The 27,137-nt window shown below is 47.9% G+C and overlaps 1 protein-coding gene across 1 annotated transcript in view; it reads left to right on the plus strand.

Annotated features, from left to right (window-relative positions):
* The first annotated feature begins 229 nt into the window (after positions 1–229).
* Positions 230–27,137, plus strand: part of DCPS (decapping enzyme, scavenger) — a 47,981-nt gene continuing 21,073 nt past the window's right edge. Inside the window, exons 1-2 of the mRNA XM_032167861.2 lie at positions 230–638; positions 2,886–3,060. Of these exons, the coding sequence (XP_032023752.1) occupies positions 438–638; positions 2,886–3,060 (376 nt within the window). The 5' untranslated portion in view covers positions 230–437. The remainder of the gene's footprint in view (positions 639–2,885; positions 3,061–27,137) is intronic.

The following is a 27,137-nucleotide window of genomic DNA, read 5'->3' on the forward strand; positions in this document are numbered from 1 at the left end:
ACGGATTTGCGTCAGAAACGTTGCTTCCCCGATAACTGGTCAACGTCGGTGTAACTATGATTAAAATGTCAGTATTCAAACAAGGCCTCCAACACTCCCGTGGCCCAAGGGGGTCTTCGGCTCCCACCCCGGGGCGTGGGCCTGGGGGTCCCTCTTCACTGCGCAGCCACCTCTAGCCCGCCGCTTTCGGGACTCTCAGCCTTCTTTTCCCTTCCCTGAGGGCCGGCCGGCACCACAACGGGGCCAAAAGCAGTAACTTGGTTGAAAGGCGCGCCCTGGGACAGGTCAGCGGGCTCCGCCATGCACGGCACGCAGCCCGCAGGAGCGGGTGCCCGAGCAGGGTACGCCGGGAGTCAGCAGCCCAGCCAGGCCGCTAGACTCGGGCTAGGGGCGGGGCCAGAGCAGGGGGCGCAGGCGCACACCGCCTCCCGGGCAGCATGGCGGATGCAGCTCCTCAACTCGGGAAGAGAAAGCGCGAATTGGACGTGGAGGAGGCCCACGCCGCCAGCACTGAGGAAAAGGAGGCAGGAGTTGGAAATGGTACCTGTGCTCCTGTCCGCTTGCCGTTCTCCGGCTTCAGACTGCAGAAAGTGCTGAGGGAGTCTGCGCGGGACAAAATCATTTTCCTACACGGGAAGGTACCAGGAGGCAACCCTGAGGTGGGATGCGGGAAGCTGTGAACCAATCATCGCCTCGAAGGCAGATTTTTTTCGGATCTCGGCTGGAAAATACCAATCATTATCACTCGAGGGAGGCGGGAGTGCGCCACTAGAATGCATAAAGGGGCGGTGAAAGGCGGCAAGATTGCCCTTGAAATTAAGGCAATGAACACATCTAGCTCTAATTTTTCTAATGTTTCCTTCACTAGAAATATCTACTAGGAGAGTGCATTGCAGATTAAAGATCACATGTTACATTCCCCAAGCCATTTATCATCCATTTATGTATATAGGGACTAGGAACCCAGTAAATGTTAGATGTCTCGCTCATTCCTGTTCCTGGAAACGACATGAGACTGTAGGAGATGTGATCTCTGCCTTACACGACTTCAGCCCTAACAGGAGAACAACATATTATAATTGTTAATTCAGTTCTACGCACGCACTTTCACGCATGCCAGATACTAAGCTAGGTACTGGGGATGTGGAGATGAAAGTTACCATCCCTGATCTTCAGGACTACGGAATATTTCTGGCGAGACAGATACACACAGCTTGCTCCAATACCAACGTGCTCAGCAGTCTGGCAGGGGCTGAGGGAGAGATGGAGACCATTCCAGGAACTAGTGAGGAGGCCTAGCCAGGGCAGATATGGGGGTTCCCCAGAACTACTAGCAGGAACAGCAGGAACTCTCACCTTTGGGAGGATCAGGGAACCTTGGCCTAGGCTTCCACGAGTATCTGGTTTTTAAATTTTTATTTATTTATTTAGAGACAGAGTCTCTCCTCTCTGTCGTCCAGGCTAGAGTGCAGTGATGTGATCTCGGCTCACTGCAACCTCCGCCTCCTGAGTTCAAGTGATTCTCCCTGCCTCAGCCTCCCAAGTAGCTGGGATTACAGGCCCCCGCCACCATGCCCAGCTAATTTTTGTATTTTTAGTAGAGACGGGGGTTTCACCATGTTGGCCAGGCTAGTCTCGAACTCCTGACCTCAGGTGATCCGCCTGTCTCTGCCTCCCAAAGTGCTGGGATTACAGGCGTGAGCCACCGCACCCGGCTTTTTTTTTTTTTTTTTTTTTTGGTTTTTTTTTTTTTTTTTTTTGAGATGGAGTTTCGCTCTTGTTGTCCAGGCGGGAGTGCAATGGCACTATCTTGGCTCACTGCAACCTCCACTTCCTGGATTCAAGCGATTCTGCTGCCTCAGCTTCCCGAGTAGCTGGGATTACAGGCATCTGCCACCATGTCCAGCTAATTTTCGTATTTTTAGTAGAGACGGGATTTCACCATGTTGGCCAGGCTGCTCTTGAACTCCTGACCTCAGGTGATCCACCCACCTCTGCCTCCCAAAGTGCTGGGATTACAGGTGTGAGCCACTGTGCCGGGCCTTGTTTTGTTTTTGTTTTTGTTTCTTGTTTTCTGTTTTTTGTTTTTTGTATGAGGTTCTGTCTGTTTCTCTCAGCCCAGCTGTCTTCAGTGTGCAGCACCTGTTGAAGGTGTTAGTCATGAGAGCCTTCGAGCTAGGAGTCACTTGGGAGACCTAGGTTCTAGTTTCTGTTTCAATGCTGACTGTTCATGTGACCTTGGGCAAGTCACTCAAGGTCTGTTTTTCATCTTCTGAAATGGGGAGAACTTGACAGAGGTCTTGTAAGTCTAAAATGGAAGACAACTGAGAAGGCTTGTATTCTGGGGAAGAAAGGTGTGAGAACTGCCACAAGGATTTGAGTGAAGATGCCTTCTCTGGCTGGGCATGGTGGCTCACACCTGTAATCCCAGCACTTTGGGAGGCCGAGGCAGGCATATCATTTGAGGTCGGGAGTTCAAGACCAGCCTGGCCAACATGGTGAAACCCCATCTCTACTAAAAATACAAAAATTAGCCAGGTGTGGTGGCATGTGCCTGTAATCCCAGCTACTCAGGAGGCTGTGGCAGGAGAATTGCTTGAACCCAGGAGGTGGAGGTTGCAGTGAGCCGAGATCATGCCATTGCACTCCAGCCTGGGCAACAGAGCAGCACTCCATCCCCCCCGCCCAAAAAAAAAAAAAAAAGGAGATGCCTTCTCTGAGAAAAGAAATGTGAGTGCCATTGGCTAGACCTCCCCAGAGGGAAGACTTCAGGGAAGGAAATCCCAAGTACTGGGATTTCAAAGGCCCTGGAAGCTTCTGTCTTGCTCTCCAGAGTCTCATCGTGGTTCTGCCCTTGAGCCCACTGATGATGCCTCTGCCCACAGGTGAATGAGGCCTCTGGGGATGGGGATGGAGAGGATGCTGTTGTGATCCTGGAGAAGACGCCATTTCAGGTGGAACAGGTTGCTCAGCTCCTGACGGGCAGCCCTGAGCTCCAGTTGCAGTTCTCCAATGATATCTACAGCACCTATCACTTGTTCCCTCCAAGACAACTGAATGGTGAGCAAGAGGTGGCCAGGGTGGCTGTATGGAGGGAGAATGGGATGGTGGGAAATTAGGTGGTATGGTGACCAGACTCTCTATACCTGATTTGCATATTCTAGTACAATAGGGAGATTACTTCCCTAGGGGACATTTGGCCATCGGTGAAGACATTTTTGATTGTCAGAATCGGGGGTGGTGGTGGGGTGTTGCTTCTGGCATCTAGTGGGTGGAGACCAAGAATGCTGCTAAACACCTTACAATGTACAGGACAGGCTCCCACAGCAAAGTAATGTCAATAGTGCTGAAACTCAGAAACCTGGCCAGGCGCGGTGGCCCACACCTGTAATCCCAGCACTTTGGGAGGCCAAGGCGGGCAGATCACCTGAGGTCAGGAGTTCGAGACCAGACTCTTGGCCAACATGGTGAAACCTCATCTCTACTAAAAATACAAAATTTAGCTGGGCATGGTGGTGTTCACCTGTAATCCCAGCTACTTGGGAGGCTGAGGTGGGAGACTCGCTTGAACCCAGGAGGCAAAGGTTGCAATGAGCCGAGATTGTGCCACTGTACTCCAGCCTGGGTGATGGAGCAAAACCCTATCTCAAAAAAAAAAAAAAAAAAAAAAAAAGAGAAACCTTGTTGTAGTGTAGTATGTTTTAGGGAGAGAATGTGATTCATGGGATAGAATAATAGATTTTTTGTTTTTGAGATGGAGTCTTACTCTGTTGCCCAGGCTAGAGTGCAGTGGTGCGATCTCGGCTCACTGCAACCTCCGCCTCACAGGTTCAAGCAATTCTCCTGTCTCAGCCTCCCGAGTAGCTGGGATTACAGGTGCCCGCCACCACGCCCAGCTAATTTTTGTATTTTTAGCAGAGACAGGGTTTCCATCATGGCCAGGCTGGTCTTGAACTCCTGACCTCGTGATCCACCCGTCTTGGCCTCCCAAATTGCTGTGATTACAGGTGTGAGGCACCGTGCCCGGCCAGAATAATAGATTAATCTACTAATTGAATGATAAAAATTGTCAACAACACTTAGGAAATCCTTACTATTGTGCCAGTCAGCATTCCAAGTAATCTACATGTATTAACACAGTTAATCCTCAAAACAGCCCTCTTGTAAGGAGGACTTTACGAACGGGGAAACCGGTTTTTGAAAGGTTAAATAACTTGTCCAAAATCCCACAGCCAGTAGGTGGCAGGAAAGCTAAGCTTTTTCAGTAGACCGGGGTCTTGCTCACTATACTCATTCTGTGGGCCGGCCAGCATGTCTGGTGCTGCAAAAATCAGTCACTTCCCTGAAGGAACCTACTTTCTGGTGGGAGAGACAACTAGTGAGATCAAGGGGGATGGGAGAGAAGGGCAAGAACTCGTGGGTTAAAAGGCAGAGATTTGTTTTTCATTGCAAGCATTTCTTAATTTATTAAAAAGAATATTCCATGCCAAAAGCCGGGTGTAACGTGCATTTTTTCTCAAGATGGTTAGATTTTGTAGGCAGCTTTGTTGGCAGCATGAGGGAGACTGGTTGACCTTAAAGATTCCTTCCAACCAGCAAATTCTGGAATCTGTTGTACAGCACATGGTGACTTTGTCATATCCTTCTGTCTTCTTGTTTGCCCTCCGGCATTTAAGAGCAGTCTGGCATTGCAGATATCCTGCCCCACAGTCTTTTGATAGATATTCTTTTCTGCCCTCCATGAAAGGGTGCTATTGTTGTCCTTTGTAAATATATGTGAACACTTGATGGTGAGACAAGAAAACCTTTCATGACTTAATGCAAAACAGCCTGTCTTCCATTGAGCGAAAGCCAGATTAATTGGTGCAAGTTGATGGAAATGGACAGCTGTATTTACTTTCTCAGGCACTGGCGTTTAAGCAAATGTATTCCTTAGCACAGGGCGGCAGAAGAATGACAGAAGGCACCGTGGCCAAACACAACTTCGGGTGGCCCCCGCATTAAAAGCTCTGGGGGCTATTATTTTACTGCCACACCCTTTCCCTCACCTTCCGAAATCCCTCTACCCACCCTCCCCACCCTTGGCCAAAATTCAGAAGGTTCTGCCCAACAGATGAACCCTGTGGAATTCACAGGCTCTCCTTTTTGTTTTCCCAGTCCTTCTGTGGCATTGCACACAAACGGAGGTAGTCCCTGCCCACTCTTCCTGTTTCTATTGTTTTTCCCAAGATAAGCACTGAAAGAGGCAGTGGGTTATTGGCCCACCACAAGTCCTTTTTCCCACTCAGAACCCCACCCACCTGGTAGCCTCAGATCTTAGTTCATCTTTTCTTTTCCTGCCTTCTTTTTTTTTTCTGAGACGGAGTTGTGCTCTTGTCGCCCAGGCTGGAGTGCAATGGCATGTTCTCGGCTCACTGCAACCTCCGCCTCCCAGGTTCAAGTGGTTCTCCTCCCTCAGCCTCCCGAGTAGCTGGGATTTACAGGCACATACCACCAAGCCCAGCTAATTTTTGTATTTTTAATAGAGATGGGGTTTCCCCATGTTGGCCAGGCTGGTCTCGAACTCCTGACCTCAGGCGATCCAAAGTGTTGGGATTACAGTTACAGGCATGAGTCACTGCCCCGGCCTTCCTGCCTTCTTGGCATATAAGTCATCCCTCAGTATCCACTGGGGATTGGTTCCAGGACTCTGCTCGGATACTAAAATCTATGGATCCTCAAGTCCCTGATATAAAATGGTGTAGTATTCACATGTACCCTAAGCACATCCTCCTACCTGCTACAATGTAAATACTATGTAAATAGTTGTTATACCATGTTTTTTAGGTAATAATTACAAAAGTCTGTGTTCAGTACAGACGCAATGTCCTTCTTTTTTAAGTATTTTTATTCTTCATTTGGTTGAATCCACAGATATGGAACCCACAATATGGAGGGCCGACTGTACATGCGGTGCCTTTCACTCCTGCTTTTCATACCAAAACTAGGGATGGGGATTTGGAAGTCGCAGTGGTTTGCTTCAGGGCCCGGTTGCTCCCTTGTTTAGCTGCACACCTTGTCCCTGGGTGATATTCGAGGTCAGGATTGGCAAACTTTTTCTGTCAAAAACCAAAGAGTAAATATTTTAGGCCTTGTGAGGCACAAATGGTCTGTCTCCTCTTCCTTTCCTCCCATCTTCCTCCCCAACACCTTCTTCTTCTGCCTTTTCCGCCTTCTCCTTCCTTCTTCTTTTTCTCAACCCCTGTGAAAATGAAAATATCACTCTTGGTTTGCTGATTGTAAAAACAGAGGCCCAGCTGGCCATAGTTTGTTAACCTCTGTTCCAGATTTTTACCACTCAAAGTGTGGTTTGTGAACCAGCAGTATTGGCACCACCTGGGAGCCTGGTAGAAACAGAATCTCTGCCCCGTTTCAGACTACAGAATCATCGGAGTCTGCACTTTAGCACAACTCCCTGGTGAGCCATATGCACGTAAAACTTTGAGAGGCACTGGTCTTTAAAAAAAACACCATCTGTATGCCGACGACGCCCACCTTTATTTCTCCATCCTTGACCTCTCCAAGAACTCCGGGCTCATATTGAAATAAACCCCTCCTTGACATCTCCATTTGTAGGTCTTATAGGTGCAATTCAAGAATCCGATGCGCTAATGTACTTAAAAGCACTGAGCACATATTAAGTAGTAGCTGCTATTATTAGTCTCATGTGCCAGGCCCTATGCCGCGTACTGTAGCTTCAGAGATGAGTAAGATACCATCCTTGTCCTCACAGTCTTGTTTGGGGTCAGGGGTGGGGACATAGTGGTGAAAAGAGGAGAGTTTGGTCACTGCCTGGATATAAGGGGTGAGGTCCTCGAAGGTTGGAGCCATGTCACCCATATTAGGTGCTTTCAATAAGTGAAGAATGAACCCACAGACTGACCTATGTGTAGATTTGTTTTCCTGTGGGCTGGGCATTCCACAGCCACAAGGTGGCAGCATTGCCAAAATAGTCCTGTGGCCCACTCCAACTGTCCTCTCTGTGGGACGGCCAGCTAAGTCAGAGCCTGGGACCTCCCTCTCCAGTCCCAGCCTTGGAATCAACTCAATGCTGCCCACCCCGAGGGCCCTGAATGTGCAGTTCCTGCAGCCTCAGCCCTCTGTCCCCCTGCATGGTTGTGCCTTTGAGTTTTTCTGCTGTCTCTGGCTGCTTCTCTAGACCTCCTTCCTAGAATACTGTTTGCCTAGGGGAGCCCCCACCCCTCATTTCTGAGCTGGCCACAGTAGAAATCATGGGCTCAGCTGATTTTTTTCTGGTATTTCTCTGGTCACTGGCAACTTTCTTTTTCTCTTCAAGTCCGGAGGCTTTGCAATCTCCTCATTCATTCATCCCCTCCACGTTCTCAGCTGACTGCAAGAGGCTGCTCCTGTGAGCCACTCACCTTCCAGCTGCAATGTCCATCCCCATCCCAATGACATGATGGAGAGAGCATGGGCTTTAGGAGTTAGTCATGCTGGGGCACTCATGCTTTCTCATGGTGTGCGCTGGGGCAGCAACGTGCTGGTTCTGAGTTTTAGCACAGCGCCAGTGCTGAGAACGAGCCTCACGTCCGACAGACCTGGGTGCAAATCCTGCCTTTGCCATTTGCTAACCATGAGGACCTGGGACATTTCTTTATTCACTTAACAAATGTGAAGTGTCTGCTATGTGCCAGCTGCTCTAGTAGAAGCGAGGTCTGTGTTGGTGAAGATAGCCGATGTCTCTCTGTTTTTGCAGTTCTAGTGGGGAAGGCAGACAGCCAACAAGGAAGCAGATGTCTGAGTGGCCATGAGCAGGAGAGAGCCTACTCAGACCAGGGCTCTAGGAGGGCTCTCTGCAGTGGGGATGACACCCAGGCTGAGACCTGAAGGAAGGGAAGAAGCCAGCTGTGCAAAGAGGGGAGAACACTGTGGCCTGAGGAACAGCATGTGTTCTGGGAATGGAAAGAAGAACAGAAATGAGGCTGTTATGTCAGGAGTGATGGGGTGGGATGGTGGCAGGGGTGTGTACTACAGATGAAGTTGGGTAAGTAGCTTCAGTTATTTTCTCTGTTAGGTTAGAAACTGAACTTACCTCAGTGGGACGGTTATGAAACAGATAAGGAAGTTTTCACAACTTTAGCCACTGCCCACAGTGAGAGATACGTTTCACATTATGGTCTATTACACATGGACTAATAGACATGAATAGAAATGAAACTTGTTTTTTTTTTTTTTTTTTTGAGACGGAGTCTCGCTCTGTCGCCCAGGCTGGAGTGCAGTGGCGCAATCTTGGCTCACTGCAAACTGCGCCTCCCGGGTTCACGCCATTCTCCTGCCTCAGCCTCTCCGAGTAGCTGGGACTACAGGCGCCCGCCACCACGCCCGGCTAATTTTTTGTATTTTTTAGTAGAGACGGGGTTTCACCGTGGTCTCGATCCCCTGACCTCGTGATCCGCCCGCCTCGGCCTCCCAAAGTGCTGGGATTACAAGCGTGAGCCACCGCGCCCGGCTCTGAAACTTGTTTTTGAGACGGAGTTTTGCTCTTGTCATCCAGGCTAGAATGCAATGGTGCGATATTGGCTCACTGCAACCTCCGCCTCCTGGGTTCGAGTGATTCTCCAGCCTCAGCCTCCCGAGTAGCTGGGATTACAGGCACCCGCCACCACACCTGGCTAATTTTTGTATTTTTAGTACAGATGGGGTTTCACCACATTGCCCAGGCTAGTCTTGGACTCCTGACCTCAGGCGATCCACCCGCCTCGGCCTCCCAAAGTGCTGGGATTACAGGCGTGAGCCACTGCATCTGGCCAGAAGTGAAACTTTAAACAATACTTACCCATCCGCTATGGCATACTCTCTAGTATTTTCTATCTAGTTTCAGTCTTATTGGTTTCCTTTTTATTTTTTAATTTTTAAAATTATGTATTTATTTTTGAGGCAGAATCTCTCTCTGTCACCCAGGCTGGAGTGCAGTGGTGCGATCTCGGCTCACTGCAACCTCCGCCTCCCGGGTTCAAGCCATTTTCCTGCCTCAGCCTCCTGAGTAGCTGGGACTACAGGCATCCGCCACCACGCCCAGCTAATTTTTTGTATTTTTAATAGAGATGGGTTTTCACCACGTTGGCCAGGTTGGTCTCAAACTCCTGATCTCGGGTGATCCGCCCGCTTTGGCCACTCAGAGTGCTGGGATTACAGGAGTAAGCCACCACGCCCAGCTGGTTTCCTTTTTTAAAATGCTGGTCTTAATCCCCTAAATCGACTTCATGGCCACTGTCCTGGATTAGCACCCATTAAGAGAAGGTGTATAGAGCACGTGGCACAGTAGCTGTCATATGGTCTGTATCCAATAAGTGTAATTATGGTGTTGCCTGTTATTTTTTTCCACCTTTCAATTTATGTGAGCTTTAAATGGAATAATATATATAACATGGAAAAGTGACTGGCTCTGCCCATGGGTAGGTTTCCTTTCTTCTTCCTGTTGCTGTGTGGCACATGTGAGGAGCTAATGGCCTGAAGGCTGGCATCTGAGAGCTTCCTCTGACCCTCCAGGCCGGGCAGGGCCTGCATCTCCTTTCTGCCATAGCTGTCACCCTGCAGCCTGTCAATGGAACCCTTTATTGCGGTCTGTTCTCTTTTACCTGGAGAAGAAGGGGGAGATAGCAGGGAGAGGGGTGTGACTCAGAAATCCAGGCTGCCTCTTGAAAGGCCAGTTGTTTCCCCATGTAAACCAGGAAGTGAAATCTCAAGTTCAGAAGAGGAGACAGGCATTTGTGAGTGAGGCCAGGGCGGGGAGCAGAGGGATGGGATCCTGGGAATTGTTTCTCTGGTTGCAGGGAACTCCCGGTACTGTAGCCACAGGCCAGGGTTTTCCGCTCTGTGCTATTTGCAGAGGCAAAACCCAGACCTCCTGAGGGAGGGGTGAGTTCTTGTTTGGAAGGAGCATTTTTTTTTTTTTTTGAGACGGAGTCTCGCTGTGTCACCCAGGCTGGAGTGCAGTGGCGCAATCTCGGCTCACTGCAGGCTCCGCCCCCCGGGGTTCACGCCATTCTCCTGCCTCAGCCTCCCGCGTAGCTGGGACTACAGGCGCCCGCCACCACGCCCGGCTAATTTTTTTTTGTATTTTTAGTAGAGACGGGGTTTCACCGTGTTAGCCAGGATGGTCTCGATCTCCTGCCCTCGTGATCCGCCCGCCTCGGCCTCCCAAAGTGCTGGGATTACAGGCGTGAGCCACCGCGCCCGGCCGGAAGGAGCATTTTAAAAGACAAGTCATTCTCAGAAGAGTTTGCTTGGTAGCGTTGTTAATGAAGAACAAACTAGAAACAAATAACAGTAGAGTAGGTAGATAAACCGAGGTATATTCCTACAGTGCCTCTCTACAGCAGTGAAAATGAACTACAGCTGCCTGTATCAATGAAGGATAAATCTCACCATGTAGGGTAAGAAAAGCAAGACACAGAATACACATGGTGTGATTAAAATGGTACGAAGTTGAAAAACAAGCAGAAGTGAGCAATATACTACCTAGGGATGCATACATGTGTGATAAGACTATGAGGACAAAAAGGAAATGATTAACCCCCAAATTAGGGAGGTGATTATCCTTGGTCGGGTGGGGCAGGACAGAGAGAATGTTAAAATTCTGGTTATATTCTGTTTCTTGGATTGTGTGTTCTGAGCATATGTATTCTTTTTATTTTACTTAGGTCTTTAAGTGGTACATATTTTATATACACACACACCCGTGTTTTATATGTACAATGTATTTCCCAGTTGAAAGTTAAGACAAACTGGCAGGTCCTTAGATGGACTAGAAAGATCGTCCCATGAATTTCAAGGGCTCCATCCTCATTCTGAAGTGTGGTTTTCAGTTACAGTTCTCAAAGTGATGGTATTTGGTTTCAGCCTCCTACTTCTGGGTTTTGGGCATTCGTGGACTTTCATTTCTGCATGCTTCCCCTTCTTTGGGGTGTGGGGATGGCTGGGCCAGCCCCTTTTCTCCCCAATGATTGTTGTTCTCTTCTTTGTGTCCATATGTCCTCAACGTTTAGCTCCCACGTATAAGTAAGAACACACATATTTGGTTTTCTGTTCCTGCTTTAGTTGGCTTAGGATAATGGCCTCCAGCTCCATCCATGTTGCAGCAAATGACATGATCTCACTCTTTCTTATGGCTGTATAGTATTCTATGGTGTATATGTACCACATTTCTTTAGTCAGCCTAGATGTTGGTGTGGATGCAGTGAAAAGAGAACACTTCTACACTGTTGTGAGAATGGAAACTAGTGCAACCATTACTGGAAGCAGTGTGGAGATTCCTTAAAGAACTAAAAGTAGATCTACCGTTTGATCTAGCAATCCCACTACTAGGTATCTACCCAGAGGAAAATAAGCATTATATGAAAAAGATATTTGCACATGCATGTTTACAGCAGTACAACTTGCGATTGCAAAAATATGGAACCAGCCCAAATGTCCATCAATCAACAAGTGGATAAAGAAAATGTGGTATATATCATACTATGGAATACTACTCAGCCATAAAAAGGAATGAAATAATGGCATTTGCAGCAACCTGGATGGAACTGGAGAATATTATTCTAAGTGAAATAACTCAGGAATGGAAAACCAAACATTGTATGTTCTTATTCACATGTGGGAGCTAAGCTATCAGGATGAAAAGGCATAAGAATGATACATGGGACTTAGAGGAAAGGGTGGGGAGTGGTGAGGGATAAAAGGTTATACATTAGGTACAGTGTACACTGTTCAGGTGATGCGTGCATCAAAATCTCAGAAATCACCACTAAAGAACTTATTCATGTAAGTTCCTACCTGTTCCCCAAAAACCTATTGAAATAAAAAGATAAAAAAATTTTAAAAATTGCTCTACCGTAAAGACACATGCACACATATGTTCGTTGTAGAACTATTCATGATAGCAAAGACATGGAATCAACCTAGATGCCCACTTGAGGGTGGAGGGTTGGAGGAGTAAGAGGATCAAAAAACTCCCTATCAGGTATTATCCTTATTACCTGGGTGATGAAATAGTCTCTATGCCAAACCCCTGCGAGACAATTTATCTGTATACAAAGCTGTACATGCACGGTTTAACCTAAAATAATAGTTAAAAAAAATAAAAAGAATATTTCTGGGCCGGGTGCAGTAGCTCATGCCTGTAATTCCAGCACTTTGGGAGGCCGAGGCAGGTGGATCACTTGAGGTCAGGAGTTCGAGACCAGCCTGGCCAACATGGTGAAACCCTTTCTCTACTAAAAATACAAAAATTAGATGAGTGTGGTGGCATGTGCCTGTAGTTCCAGCTACTCAGGAGGCTGAAGTTGGAGGATTGCTTGAGCTCAGGAGGTCAAGGCTGGAGTGAACTGTGATTATGCCACTACACTCCAACCTGGGTGGCAGAGCAAAACCCTGTCTCTTAAAAAAAAAAAAAAAAAAAAGAAAAGAAAACCAGTAAAACCAGTAAGGAGTATTACATGATTGAGGCCATATTAATATGCATGCTCAACCAGAGTGCTGAGGTTCTAGTTTTTCCTCCACCTGCCCAGTGTCTCATCTCCATGCCACTCAAAGGAGAGTGCCTTTTCTTTCTCTTTGAGACAGTCTCAGTCTGTTGTCCAGACTGGAGTACAATGGTACATCTTGGCTCATTGCAACCTCCACCTCCTGGGTTCAAGCGATTCTCCTGCCTCAGCCTCCCGAGTAGCTGGGATTACAGGCGCCCGCCACCACACCAGGCCAATTTTTGTATTTTTAGTAGAGACAGGGTTTCATCATGTTGGCCAGGCTAGTCTCAAACTCCTGACCTCAAGTGATCCGCCCACCTCGCCCTTTCAAAGTGCTAGGATTACAGATGTGAGTCACCACGCCTGGCTGGAGAGTGCTTTTGATGTCCAGGTCGAGTGGATTCTCTTTTCTTGCATTCCAACAGTCCTTCAAATCATGCTGCTTTTTAGTTTGTTTCATATTTGAACCACTGTTTTATTAGCTTTTACTTTTTCATGGAGTTTTTAGTTGCCTCTTTTTTCATTGTGGTTAAAGGAATAATGTACCTTTACTCTGCTCTTGAAATTATCCAGTTTGATAATCCATTACATCAAGCTTGTCCAACCTGCAGCCCAGGACAGCTTTGAATGCGGCCCAACACAAATGTATAAACTTTCTTAAAACATGAGATTTTTTTCGTGATTTCCTTTTTTTTTTTTTCAGCTCATCAGTTATTATTAGTGTTAGTATATTTCATGTAAGACCCAAGACAGTTCTTCCAGTGTGGCCCAGGGAAGCCAAAAGATTGGACACCCTTGCATTACATCATATTTCCTTCCTTGCTGGTAACATTGTTTCCAGAAAGCTCTTTCCTGCTTCTCCAATCTGGACAGGTGATTCTTTAAGCAAGTTGTTCAGGTCTCAATCTGAGACTTCCTTTTGCAACTTTTGTGAGTTAGATGTTTTCTATATTCTACGTCTGTTTCTTTCTTGTTTTATTCTCTTGATTAGCTGAAGTACATTCTTTTTTTTTTTTTCATGTTTTTCTTGAGATGGAGTCTCGCTCTGTCGCTCAGGCTGGAGTGCAGTGGCATGATATCAGCTGACTGCAACCTCCGCCTCCCGGGTTCAAGCCATTCTCCTGCCTCAGCTTCCAAGTAGCTGGAATTACAGACACCCGCCACCGCGCCTAGCTAATTTTTTGTATTTTTAATAGAGACGGGATTTCACCTTGTTGGCCAGGCTGGTCTTGAACTCCTGACCTCAGGTGATCTGCCCACCTCAGCCTCCCAAAGTGCTGTGATTACAGGTGTGACCCACCATGCCTGGCCTCTTTTTTCTCTTTTTTTTTTTGAGATGGAGTCTCGCTCTGTCGCCCAGGCTGGAGTGCAGTGGCACCATCTCGGCTGACTGCAAGCTCCACCTCCCGGGTTCACGCCATTCTCCTGCCTCGGCCTCCCGAGTAGCTGGTACTACAGGCGTGTGCCACCACGCCCAGCTAATTTTTTGTATTTTTTAGTAGAGACGAGGTTTCACCATGTTAGCCAGGATGGTCTCGATCTCCTGACCTTGTGATCCACCCGCCTCGGCCTCCCAAAGTGCTGGGATTACAGGCGTGAGCCACTGCGCCCGGCCTCCCGGCCTCTTTCTTATAGTCTGGTAGATTGTCTGCATTTTGTCTTCTAGACCTTCTAGTGAAGGTGTTAATTTGACAGTCATATTTTAAATTCTCCTCTCTCTGGTTCTCTGATTATTTCATTCTCATAGCATTTTACTCTTTTTTTTTATTGAGGCCAAATTATGTTGAATCTCTCTGGCACACTAATTATAATTATTTTTAAAATTATCTCCTTACCCTCAAATTATTTTATTTCCTCTGGGATCTGGTTGTTTATCTTGGTCATCCTTATTCAGGCTGGTGGTTTCTTTCAATGGCTGGTGATTCACATGCACTCACTCATATTTTACAGTGCAGCACAGTGTGGCATGTCCAGCGACATTCATTGAGACTTGGTACCCGTGCCCCTTTCAGAGTGAACTAAAGACATGCCCTTCAGGCAGGAAGTTGAGAGAGGCCATATTTTGGAGTGTTCAGCCTACAGTTCTTCTTGTGGTCTGATCTGCTCAACCCCAGCACAGTTTCTTTCTGTGTGTGGAGAAGTGGGGGGGCTCGAAGCTCTAAGGCCAAGCCTGTCATTTCATAGCTCCCTGACGCATTGCATATCAGCTCTTGCTCTTCCTGTTCACACGGAGCTTTGCAGAATGCCATTAGCCCCACAGCCATCCTGAAGTAGCGTTTCCCACTCTCTATCCATTGTAACTGAGGGCCTCTCCTGCCATCCCAGGGCTGCATTTGGAGTTACCAAATTTGCTTGTGGGCCAGGAGACCCTGGAGTTTTGCCATCAGGTCTTGTTGCCTCCCTACCCCCTCTGCTTTCTGGACTTCAGAGGACTAGCGAGAGGGAGGGAAGGAACTGAGGGTTTGTACAAGAAGCCTGTCAGATCCAGGGTCTTGCTAAAGTCAGCGTCTGCCTCTCCTCTGTCTCTAATAGCAGCTCTGTGCTTTCCTAGAGACAGGTAATTAGTGGTTAGAGGCTTGCTGTGGAGTGGTTGAAGTTTCCAGTAGGATCCTGACCACACCCTTCAGCCCTGTTTATCCTTGACGTGGAGGTCTCTTCGGGCTTCACTTGAGCACTTCCAGTGTTTCCGTAATGTGGGACAGAGAACACCCTGCCTTGCTTGGCCTGGGGCCAGAGGATGACTTAAGATCCACGGCAGCCAGCCTTCCCTCCACCCTCTGGCCTGGTCTCCCCATTACCATGCAGCCAGGGCTGAGGAGAGTGTCGCCTAGCCAGGGGACATCCCACAGAGGAGGAAAGAGAAGGCAGATCCAGGAAAGCCTCCCACCAACCTCTCGTTCTTTCAGCCTTTCTCTGGCATGCCTCGCGAAGTCCGGTCATCTGACCCATCCCTGGCTGGCTCTGCCTGGCTCTTGTGGAGAGGACATGGCGGGTGGGCTTCAACTCAGATCGTGCATTGCTGTTGCTTCTTCTCAGTGCTCCTGGGCCTGCACATCTGGGTTAAATAAGTTAAGCTGGCTCCTCCGAGCAAAGGGGAAGCAAAAGCCACAGACCGAGCCATAGAGATGAGCTCATCCTGTAGAAGCCATCAGCAACGGCTGGAAAGCAGTCTTGTTTGAACATGTGTATGGGAAGGAGAGCAGACTGTCTGTGGTTTGTGTTTTCATGTTTCATGTGCAGCAGCATTTTCCTGGGGATTTGGCTAAGCTAGCTTTGGCAGGGAGCAGAGAGGCAGCTGCTCTTAACTTTCCTCTAGATAGCCCTGCCTCCCACCTCTGAGAGCGGTTGGGCTTTTGTGTCTAGATGGGGGACAAAGGGTTGCTTTATTTATTGGAGAAGGGCTTGCAGCAGATCCTCAGGGTCTTGATGGACAAGTCAGAGCTGTGTTAGTCCGGGGCACATCAGCCTGCTCATCTGAGCTGCAGAGAGAAGGAACATATGCCTAGAGGGGTACTTTTCAGCTGGAGGCATCACTGTCATCATTCTCACCGCTAGAACATCCTGTAAATGAAGAGCTGCTGCCCTGAACTCCACCAGGCCCCTCTGCTGGGACTTCCCCCTTCATGCCTCCCACCCCATAATCTAACACTGCTATACTTGGTAGGGGAGGTGGTAGGGGACAGGATGGTACCACAAATGTAGGCCAAAACAGCTATTGTTTCTAGTTGTGAACCAGTCTGGAAGCAAGGTCCTCTTCCGTCACTTTGTGCTCCCCCCAGAACCTGCTGTCCCGCAGCATTGGCCACAGTATCCCCTGGTGAAGCTGTCCTCACATGGCTCTCCAGAGCTCAGGGGAGTGGACTGTCCTGCCCTGAGCTCCCCAGGAAGCATCGTGGAAAACACAAGCAGAGCATGAGCAGTGTCATCTCTGCATGCTCTGACCACACCCCTCTGTCTGTACCTCACTTGCTCTGGCACCTCATTTTGCCCTCTGGTTTCGCCGACAGCTGTTTACGTGTCTCTAGGAAGAATTGGAGCTAGTCATGTTTTTCCTATCTGATAGGGCTGCTTTTGGAAAACACGGCCCCAGCACAAGTATCTTAGGAACGGCCCAAAAGAGGTTGGGCCTTTGGGATACGGGAGTATTGCATAGAGGAACCAGACTGCCTGGGTTCAGATCTCAGCTCTGCCACTATTAATAGCTGTGTGTCCTTGGGCAAATTACTTAACATCTCTGGGGCTCAGTTTTAAGGGGTAGCTTCCTTTTAACATATTTGTTACACAAGTGATATGTAAATATATATAACTCCATCATCCAGGATTGATCTCTCTCAACATCTCAGAGTATGTCCTTTCAGATTTTTTTTTTTTTTTGAGATGGAATCTTGCTCTGCCACCCAGGCTGGAGTGTAGTGAGGCAGTCTTGACTCATTACAACCTCTGCCTCCCAGGTTCAAACGACTCTCCTACCTTAGCCTCCCGAGTATCTGCAACTACAGACACCCCCATGATACCCAGCTAATTTTTGCATTTTTAGTAGAGACAGGGTTTTACCATGTTGGCCAGGCTGGTCTCTAACTGCTGACCTCCAGTGATCTGCCCACCTTGGCCTCCCAACGTGCTGGGATTACAGGCGTGAGCCACTGCGCCTGGCCATTCTTTTTTTTGTTTGTTTGACGGAGTCTCCCTCTGTCACTCAGGTGGCATGATCTCCACTCACTGCAACCTCCACCTCCTGGGTTCAAGCAATTCTGCCTCAGCCCCCGGAGTAGCTGGGATTACAGGTGCATTCGGCCACGCCTGGCTAATTTTTGTATTTTTAGTAAAGATGGGGTTTCACCATCCTGCCCAGGCTGGTCTCAAACTCCTGACCTCAAGTGATCCACACGCCTTGGCCTCTCAAAGTGCTGGGATTATAGGCGTGAGCTACGGTGCCTGGCCATAATGTATTCTGTTCTACAGACTGTACTGCGAGGTCTCATCAGTGTCGGGTGTTATCTTAGGCACTGCACACACAGTATACGTAACAGAGTTCCTGCTCTTGTGGACCTGATGTTCCACTGGAGACTATCTTAAAGAACAAGCAAGTATGTCACGTGGCAACAAACAGCAAAGATTGAAAGTAAAGCGTCATAAGGGAGACAGGAGGACAGGGACATGGGCTTCTAGTGCAAAGGGGACAGTTTGAATGCCCACCTGCTTCCTTTATAGCCTGCTCTGACAATGATATTAAAGGAATATTTTAAAAAAATTAACCCATCAAGACTACAAGGGCCAGGTGCAGTGGCTCATGCCCATAATCCCAACACATTGGGAGGCCGAGGTGGGTGGATTACTTGAGCCCAAGAGTTTGAGACCATCCTGGGCAACATGGCAAAACCCCATATCTACAAAAAATACAAAAATTAGCCAGGTGTAGTGGTGTGTGCCTATAGTCCCAGCTACCTGGGAGGTTGAGGTGGGAAGATCACTTCAGTCCAGGACGTAGAGGCTGCACTCCAGCCTGGGAGACAGAGCCAGGCCCTGTCTCCAAAAAAAAAAAAAAAAGGAGAGGAGACAACAAAATTTCCAAACCTAGGATACATAAGGAGGAGCGGTAACTGGATCTGAGAGAGGACACCTCAGCCAGCAGTCCCTCAAGTCTCCTTTCCCCTTTCATATGGAACTTGCTCCTTCCTTGCCCCAGCAGGAGAGTAGAGCAGAAATGTCTGGAGAGGGTGACATACCAGGTGGCCAGGGAAGGTGGCTCACTCCTGTAATCCCAGCATTTTGGGAGGCTGAGGTGGGCAGATCCCTTGAGTCCAGGAGTTGGAGATTAGCCTGGGCAACCCTGTCTCTACAAAAAATACAAAAATTGGCCAGGCATGGTGGTGCATGCCTGTCATCCCAGCTACTCAGTAGGCTCAGGCAGGGGGATCGCTCTGTCCGTTTGGCAGAGGTTGCAGTGAGCCAAGATCGCACCACTGCACTCCATCCTGGGTGATAGTGGGACCTAGTCTCAAAAAAAAAAAAAAAAAAAAAAATTCACACAAAGGGTGACACACCAGGTCTGGAAGAGATTCAAGGTACAGCTGAGAGTGGGGTCAGGGCACTGAGGTGTGGAGAGATGAGTGGATGTTTACACCTTGAGCATTTTCAGTGTTGCTGTGATCCCCCGGCCCCCATCCAGCTGCTGCCCTTTCTCATCCCCAGAATACTGTCAGCCAGGCTTATAGCTCCACATGTGCAATTGGAAGTCATCTGTGGAGAATCTGCCCAGCCCGAGAGAAAACCTAAACTCTTGAGGTTCCCTAATGCAAAAGAACAGCCCGACCACCCTAACACAAAGCTCCAGGTGACCACAGCGACACCCACAGAGCTGCCCTTCAGGAGTGAGTGGACAGGCAAGGGTGAGCAGACTCTAAATAAAGCCTCTGCCAAAAAAAGAGAAGAAAAAGAAGAGAAGGAAAGGAAACTTGGAGGAGACAGAAACTGTGTGAGGAGAAGACATTTCAAGAACTATAATTAATCTCAGAGAAATTATGCTGCTATATTGAATGTATAAGATATTATCAATACGGAATTTTATTAAAGCTCTTGGAAATTAAAAATACAGCAGAAATGGAAAATTAAAAAAATAGAAGAGTAGAAGATAAAGTTGTGAAGAAAACTTCCTTAAAAGTCGAGCACAAAGACAAAAGAGATGGAAGATGGAGAAAAGATAAGAAAGTCAGACGCTGAATCCAAGAAGTTAAATATCCAAATAGGTGTTGCAGAAAGAAAAGGCAGAGAAAATGAAGAAGAAAGGTCTTTAAAGAAATAATTCAAGACAGTTTCCCAGGTCTGAAGAATATGATTTTTGAGATTGAAAAGGCTCAGCAATTACCTAGCACAATGGATGAAAATAAAGCTTGAGATCCATACACACCATCAGGGCATTGGAGACAGAAGAAAACAGGTCACAAAGAACTGGGCATCATAATGATCTCAGACTCCACAACAACAGCATTCAGATTTTCTTTTTTTTTTTTTTTTTTCTGAGACGGAGTCTCGCTCTGTCGCCCAGGCTGGAGTGCAGTAGCGCAATCTTGGCTCACTGCAAGCTCCGCCTCCCGAGTTCACGCCATTCTCCTGCTTCAGCCTCTCCGAGTAGCTGGGACTACAGGCGCCCGCCACCACGCCCGGCTAATTTTTTGTATTTTTAGTAGAGATGGGGTTTCACCGTGGTCTCGATCTCCTGACCTTGTGATCCGCCCGCCTCGGCCTCCCAAAGTGCTGGGATTACAAGCGTGAGCCACTGCGCCCGGCCTAGATTTTCTTATTTTTATTGATTTTTATTTTTTTTGAGACAGAGTCTCACTTTGTCGCCCAGGCTGGAGTGCAGTGGTGCCATCTTGACTCACTGAAACCTCCATCTCCTGGGTTCAAGCAATTCTCCTGCCTCATTCTCTCTAGTAGCTGGGATTACAGGCGCACACCACCACGCCCAGCTCATTTTTGTATTTTTAGTAGAGACGGGGTTTCGCCATGTGGGCCAAGTTGGTCTTAAACTCCTGACAGGTGATCCGCCTGCCTGAACCTCTGAAAGGGCTAGGATTACAGGTGTTAGCCACTATGCCCAGCCAGCATTCAGATTTTCTATCCTAAACTTCTTTTTTTTTTTTTTTTTTTTGAGACGAAGTCTCTTTCTTTCACCAGGCTGGAGTGCAGTGGCACAATCTCGGCTCACTGCAACCTCCGCCTCCGAGGTTCAAGTGATTCTCCTGCCTCAGCTTCCTGAGTAGCTGGGAGTATAGGCGCGTGCCGCCAGGCCCAGCTAATTTTTTACATTTTTAGTAGAGATGGGGTTTCACCATGTTGGCCAGTCTATCCTAAAATTCTTTAGCAAAAAGAAAAAAAAATTTTTTTGAGACAGTGTCTTACTTTGTTGCCAGGTTGGAGTCCAGTGGTACAGTCATAGCTCATGGCAGCCTCAAACTCCCGAGTTCAAGTGATTCTCCCACTTCAGCTTCCTGAGTAGTGGCGACCAGAGGCAGGTACCACCACATGTGGCTAATTTATTATTTTTTGTAGAGATGGGGTCTTGCCACGTAGCACAGGCTGGTCTCGAACTCCTGGGCTGAAGCGATTTCCCCCGTTTCAGCATCCCAAAGTGTTGGGAATACAGGCATGAGCCACCACGCCCAGTAAATTCCTAAGTGTGAGAGTAGAATAAATAGATTTTCAGATGTTTCAAGTCTCAAAATATATCTTGCTTGCACCACGTCTCTGGACACAACTTGAGTTTGTGATTCACAGTTTACAAATTTGATGATTCTGTACTGTTACTAATAGTTACAAGAGACCTTTTTAATCCTCTTATCTGGGAAACAATTTTCAAAATACAATTATTGTTTTACCTTGAGCGGTAGAAAGTTCAGCTTTAGAAACATTGTGTTTATTTCCATTGTAATGTTGTATATGCAAGCTGATGCATGTATTTTTCAAAGCAGGTATACTTTAATGGTTAAAAAAAATACACAGGATGCAAAAAGTTCTTTGAACAAGTAAGGCATTCAAACAATTCTAAATGTATTAAAGTTGCATTTCTATCTTTTCTTTTTTTTTTTTTGAGACAGGGTCTTGCTCAGTCACCCAGGCTGGAGCGCAGTGGCACGATCACAGCTCACTGCAGCCTTGACCTCCCAGGCTCAAGCAATCCTCCCGCCACCTCAGCCTCCAGAGTAGCTGGGACTACAGGCATGTGCTATCACACCCAGCTAATTTTTGTATTTTTTGTAGAGATAGGGTTTTGCCATGTTGCCCGGGCTGGTCTTGAACTCCTGGGCTCAGGTGATCCAAAGTGCTAGGATTATAGGCATGAGCCACCAAACCTGGCCCTAAAGTTTTTTTTTGTTTTTTTTTTGTTTGTTTGTTTTTTGAGATGGTGTCTTGCTCTGTTGCCCAGGCTGGAGTGTAGTGGCGCTGTCTCGGCTCACCGCAACCTCTACCTCCCAGGTTCAAGCGATTCTTCCACCTCAGCCTCCCGAGTATCTGGGATTACAGAAACGAGCCACCATGCCCGGCTAATTTTTTTGTGTTTTTGTAGAGATAGGGTTTCACCATATTGGCCAGGATGGTCTTGAACTTCTGACCTTAGGTGATCCGTCCGCCTTGGCCTCCCAAAGTACTGGGATTACAGGTGTGAGCCACTGCACCCAGCCCTAAAGTTGTATTTCTACAGTTATTTATTGTACTCACATAACAGATTGCAGTAGCAAAATTTTTTTTTAGTATAATTTTAAAATTTTATTTTTAACTGACAAATAAGGGTGCATGATGATTTCTGTTTTATGCTTTGGTGGAGCTTTGAATACCTACCTGCTGACCTACTTGGTAAGTTATTTCAGAGAATTGAAAATATTTTCACAGTTTTCCTAATGAAAATTCCAAGAATTGAATTTATAATAATAATAATACCACACTAAAGTTTGAGAATTACATCTGGGGGTGGCAACCGGAAGTTCTGGGAAGACACATTGTTCTTGTGCCTGATGAGTTTTTTTTTTAGACAGGGTCTCACTCTGTCCCCCAGGCTGGAGTGCAGTGGGGAGATCTCCGCTCATCACAGCCTCCGTTTCCCAGCTCAAGGGATCCTCCCACTTCAGCCTTCTTCTTTTTTTTTTTTTTTTTTTTTTTGAGACAGAGTCTCGCTCTGTCACCCAGGCTGGAGTGCAGTGGCGCGATCTCAGCTCACTGCAAGCTCTGCCTCCCAGGTTCACGCCATTCTCCTGCCTCAGCCTCTCCGAGTAGCTAGGACTACAGGCGCCCGCCACCACACCCGGCTAATTTTTTTGTATTTTTAGTAGAGACGGGGTTTCACCATGGTCTCGATCTCCTGACCTTGTGATCCGCCCGCCTCGGCCTCCCAAAGTGCTGGGATTACAAGCGTGAGCCACCGCGCCCGGCCCACTTCAGCCTTCTGAGTAGCTGGGACTACAGACATGCAACACCATGCCCAGCTAATTTTTCTGCTTTTTTTTTTTTTTGTAAAGATGGGATCTCACTATGTTGCTCAGGCTAGTCACAAACTCATGGTCTCAAGCAATCTCCCTCCTTGGCCTCCCAAATTGCTGGGACTATAGGCATGAGCCACTGTGCCTGGCTTGCCTGATGAGTTTAACACGTAAGAGGAGATTTATGTAAACAGGGAAGTGGATTTGGGGATGAATTAGTGACATGTTTATAGAAAATTAAACAAGTGGCCAGAATTTGGGTGGAGATGCCTTCTCTGGCTGGGCATGGTGGCTCATACCTATATCCCAGCATTTTGGGAGGCTAAAGCGGGTAGATCACCTGAGGTCAGGAGTTCAAGACCAGCCTGACTAACATGGTGAAACCCTATCTCTACTAAAAATACAAAAATTAGCGGGGCATGGTGGTGGGCACCTGTAATCCCAGCTACTCACTCGGGTTGCTGAGGCACGAGAATCACTTGAACCCGGGAGGTGGAGGTTGCAGTGAGCCAAGATCGCGCCATTGCACTCCAGCCTGGGAGACACAGTGAGACTCAGTTTCAAAAAAAAAAAAGAAAAAAGAAAAAAAATTAAACAAGTAAAAATGTCATGACTTATTCCATACACCAAAAATTATGCTGAAGAGAAGAAAATAATCACAGTAAATCTGGCAGTGAACAGCATTTACATCATCATCATAGCATCAATGTTGAATACTGATTTATCAAAAATTGCGGTAAAGTTGTACTGTGAGGTTGAGGGTTAGGAAGTATCTGTGTGTATGTGTGTGTTTGTGCATGTGTGTGCATTTGGTGAAGGGATGGTAAAAAGAGGTAAATTCTCATCTTCCTTAATGAGAAGTCAGTAAGTAATAGTAGAAGTTAAAAGTCAAGTAGGAACAAGATATAAAAATATAATTTAGAATTCTGGAAGTATATAACCAAAGAGGTGGCCAGAAGTGTTGAAAGCGGTGCCTTTGAAGGAGCTGGAAATTGGGAGCAGGGAGGAGCAGAAAAGTGTTTTTGAAAACAAGCTTCATTTGACTCTTTGACATATATGCAAGTACAATTTGAATTAAAAAGACAAACACAATGTTAAAAAGCATGACAGGGGAACTCTGTAAGGAATGTCAGAGGTGCTCTTAATATATTGTGAACATTTTCCAGGGATAGATTTTTGAGGGTTTATGGTTATCCCAGGCTGTGTTTGGAGAATGCCGGCAGGAAGGCCAGGCGCGGTGGCTCACGCCTGTAATCCCAGCACTTTGGGAGGCTGAGGTGGGCGGATTACGAGATCACGAAATCAAGGCCATCCTGGCCAACTTGGTGAAACCCTGTCTCTACTAAAAATACAAGTATTAGCTGGGTGTGGTGGCGTGGGCGTATAATCCTAGCTACTGGGGACACTGAGGCAGGAGAATCGCTTAAACCCAGGAGGCAGAGGTCGCAGTGAGCCAAGATCGCACCACTGCACTCCAGCCTGGTGACAGAGCAAGACTCCATCTCAAAAAATACATACATAAATAAATAATGAGAATCCCAGCAGGAGAGTGGGACTGGGGAGTTGGTCAGTTCTCTGGCTACCAGGAAGAGCTCTGGGCAGGGGCGTTGCCTGGTATCACTCATCCTGAGCAGGCGGTGCCCTCAGTCCACTTGCCAGACAGCATGTGGCAGGGAGAGCCTGGCAAGGCCACCGGGCCTCATCTGCTGACCTGCCGTGGGCAGATGGGGCTGCCGGTGTGGGGCCTGGCCCTGAGCACCACACAGGGATGGGGGCCCTTGGGGGCCACTCCAGGCCCTGGGCCTCAGTTTCCTCATATGTAAAATGCAATCATAATACCCGTTCATGTTGGTCATGAGGAGTAAATGAGTTCATTTGCGTGTCAGGCTTCGAATAGTGTTATAGGGCTGAGGTTCCGAAAGGTATTGACACCTTAAAAAAAATTTTCCTACTAAAAAAAATTCCAATCCTGCAGAAAAGTTGTAAGAATAGTACAAAGAACTCCCCTATAAAAGGACTTCATGGCCGGGTGCAGTGGCTCACGCCTGTAATCCCAGCACTTTGGGAGGCCGAGGCAGGTGGATCACGAGGTCAGGAGATCGAGACCATCCTGGCTAACACGGTGAAACCCCGTCTCTACTAAAAATACAAAAAATTAGCCAGGCATGGTGGTGGGCGCCTATAGTCCCAGCTACTCAGGAGGCTGAGGCAGGATAATGGCCTGAGCCCAGGATGCGGAGCTTGCAGTGAGCCGAGATGGTGCCACTGCACTCCAGCCTGGGAGACAGAGCGAGACTCTTGTCTCAAAAAAAAATAAATAAATAAAATAAAAGGACTTCACCTGTTAACATTTGCCACATTGGCTTTTCCTGTCTCCACATATACATAGAATAATGATAACGATGGATATAAAAAAGGGTAAAATCATCCATTTCAGGAAATTTCCCATTCGTATGAGACTTCTGTGACATACAGTCCATAGTTAAGTTGTGCTAGTTGCTTCAGTGCAGGGCACCCCTCCCCAGATCCCAACCCTGGATCTAATACAATCCCTTTAGTCCCATCTCTTTAGCCTCCCTTCATCTGGAGCAATTCCTCAGCCTTCTTTGTCTTCCCTAACTTTGACATTTTTGTAGTGTTATAAAAGCCACTAGTTTCATTGAATGCCCCTGGATTTTGGTTTGCTGGTATTTCCTCATGACTGGACTCAGGTTATGCATTTTTGGCCAGAATTCCACATGATCAGGAGGCACATGACGTCGGCGTGCCCGGCAGGGGTGACGGTGACTCCCATGGCCTGGCCGAGGTGGTAGCCTTTTGCTGCTCTAAAGCGACTCGTGTTCCCTTTGTAATTAATAAGTAATCTATGGGAGATATTTTTGAGACTGTGCCTGTGTATCCTGTTTCCCAACGTGTTTTCACCTGATGGTTTGATTGTTTATTGAGCATTGACTCCTGACCAAACTCCTCCTGAAGTTCAGCTGCAGGTCAACATCTTAATGGGCATTGAGGTAAACACCAGCGTTCATTTTTTTTTTTTTTTTTTTTTTGGCTGCCAACGTAAACCTTAGCATTAGGAAATATATTGATTTGTATCAAAGAGGTTTTATTCCGTTTGGGACAAAAATGTTCTTCCTGGGTTTAAAGTCGAAAAGGCCAGATTCATTTATTCATTTGTGCACTAAGTATTTATTGAGTGCTTACTGTATGCCAGGCACTATTCCAGGTGCTGGGGACAAATTTTTTTTTCTTCTGGAAGCTGCATAGTAGTTGGGGAGTCAGACAGTCAGTCCACATGCTGCTGTGAGGGAGTGAGAAGTGAGGAGGAAGCAGGCTGGTGGAGGAGACAGAGGGCCCCAAGGTTAGGGCTGCTGTTTTACCAGAGCTGACCGAGCCTGAGGAGCTGGCCTCAGAGCAGAGGCCTGGATGAAGCAAGGAGCAGCGTGGCTCCTTGGGTAGGAGGGTCAGCTTGGCCGTGGGAGTGGCCAGTGCATGGCCCAGAGAGGAGCCCATGGCTGACGTGAGTTAGTGGGTCAGTGGGGAGCCGGCGCGGCTGCAGCAGAGGCCCCAAGCGGGAGAGAGGCAGTGCATGAAGGTGGAAAGAGGGCCAGGGCGAGGTGACCAACAGCCTCGTAGTCCACGGCAGGAAGCACGGGAGCTGTGGAGCAGGGGACAGTTTGAGGTTGGCAGCCCCCACCTCAGTGTGGCCCTGACTGAGGCTTTTGGTGGAGATGTGAGGGAAGCCAGGCCCCTTAGGAGTGAGTGCTCTAGGGGTACGTGGGGAGCTCTTGAGAGTACTGCAGTCAGGTTCCCATCCCTGCAGAAGCACCTCAGGAAAGGCAGGAGGATGGCAGGAAGTGAGCAGTTGGAAAATAAGCGCCTGTGGATGCGCTTGCTGCTGAGGGAAGGCGGGAGGGCTGGCTTGGTGAGACGCCAGTTTCCCTGCACCCTGGGTGGCCGGGGCAGGTCTCACACAGGCCTCGGCAGCCCAGGGCATGCTCACAGGCCGGGTGGCTTTCTGATCTGGAGCAGCCAGGAGCCCCAGGCTGGGAGCCCGGCTGGGTGACCCTGCCCGCAGAGGCCCGCTGCTCTCCAGTGCCCGCTCTGGCTCTGTGCCCTGCCCATCTCACCCCTACTCTCAGGGAGCTCCACTGCCCAACCCAAGCAACTGAGGCAACAGTGGAGAGAATCCAAGCTAGGATTGGGGGAGCGCTTTTCTCCATGCGAGGCACTTCCTGCATCTTTCTTTCTACCGACTCATTTAATTCTCCCAACAGCCCTGGAAGGTAGGTGCTATTATTGTTACCCCAGATTGTAGAAGTCAGGAGACTGAAGCCACAGAGAGGGTCAGTCACTTGCCTGAGGTTATGCAGCTAATAAGTGCAGAGCCAGGACTTGCACTCAGGCTGACTGGCTCCAAAATCTCTGTTCTCATCCACGGAGGTCCACTGCAGATGTATGGATTTCCCTCAGGTCCACTGCAAGGGCCAAGGTGGTGCCGTTCAATCTACTTCAAGCAGTCTCCCGCCTCTTGAGATCTTGGTGTGCCTGACCTCTGACCTCTGGCCTATGACCCATGACGCTGAGCTGTTAGAGAACAGAGTGAGAAGCAAGAAACAGTTTTTTGCTGCTCCTCAGA

The sequence above is a fragment of the Hylobates moloch genome, unplaced genomic scaffold, assembly GCF_009828535.3.
Source record: "Hylobates moloch isolate HMO894 unplaced genomic scaffold, HMol_V3 SCAFFOLD_11, whole genome shotgun sequence".
Classification (NCBI taxonomy): Eukaryota; Metazoa; Chordata; class Mammalia; order Primates; family Hylobatidae; genus Hylobates; species Hylobates moloch.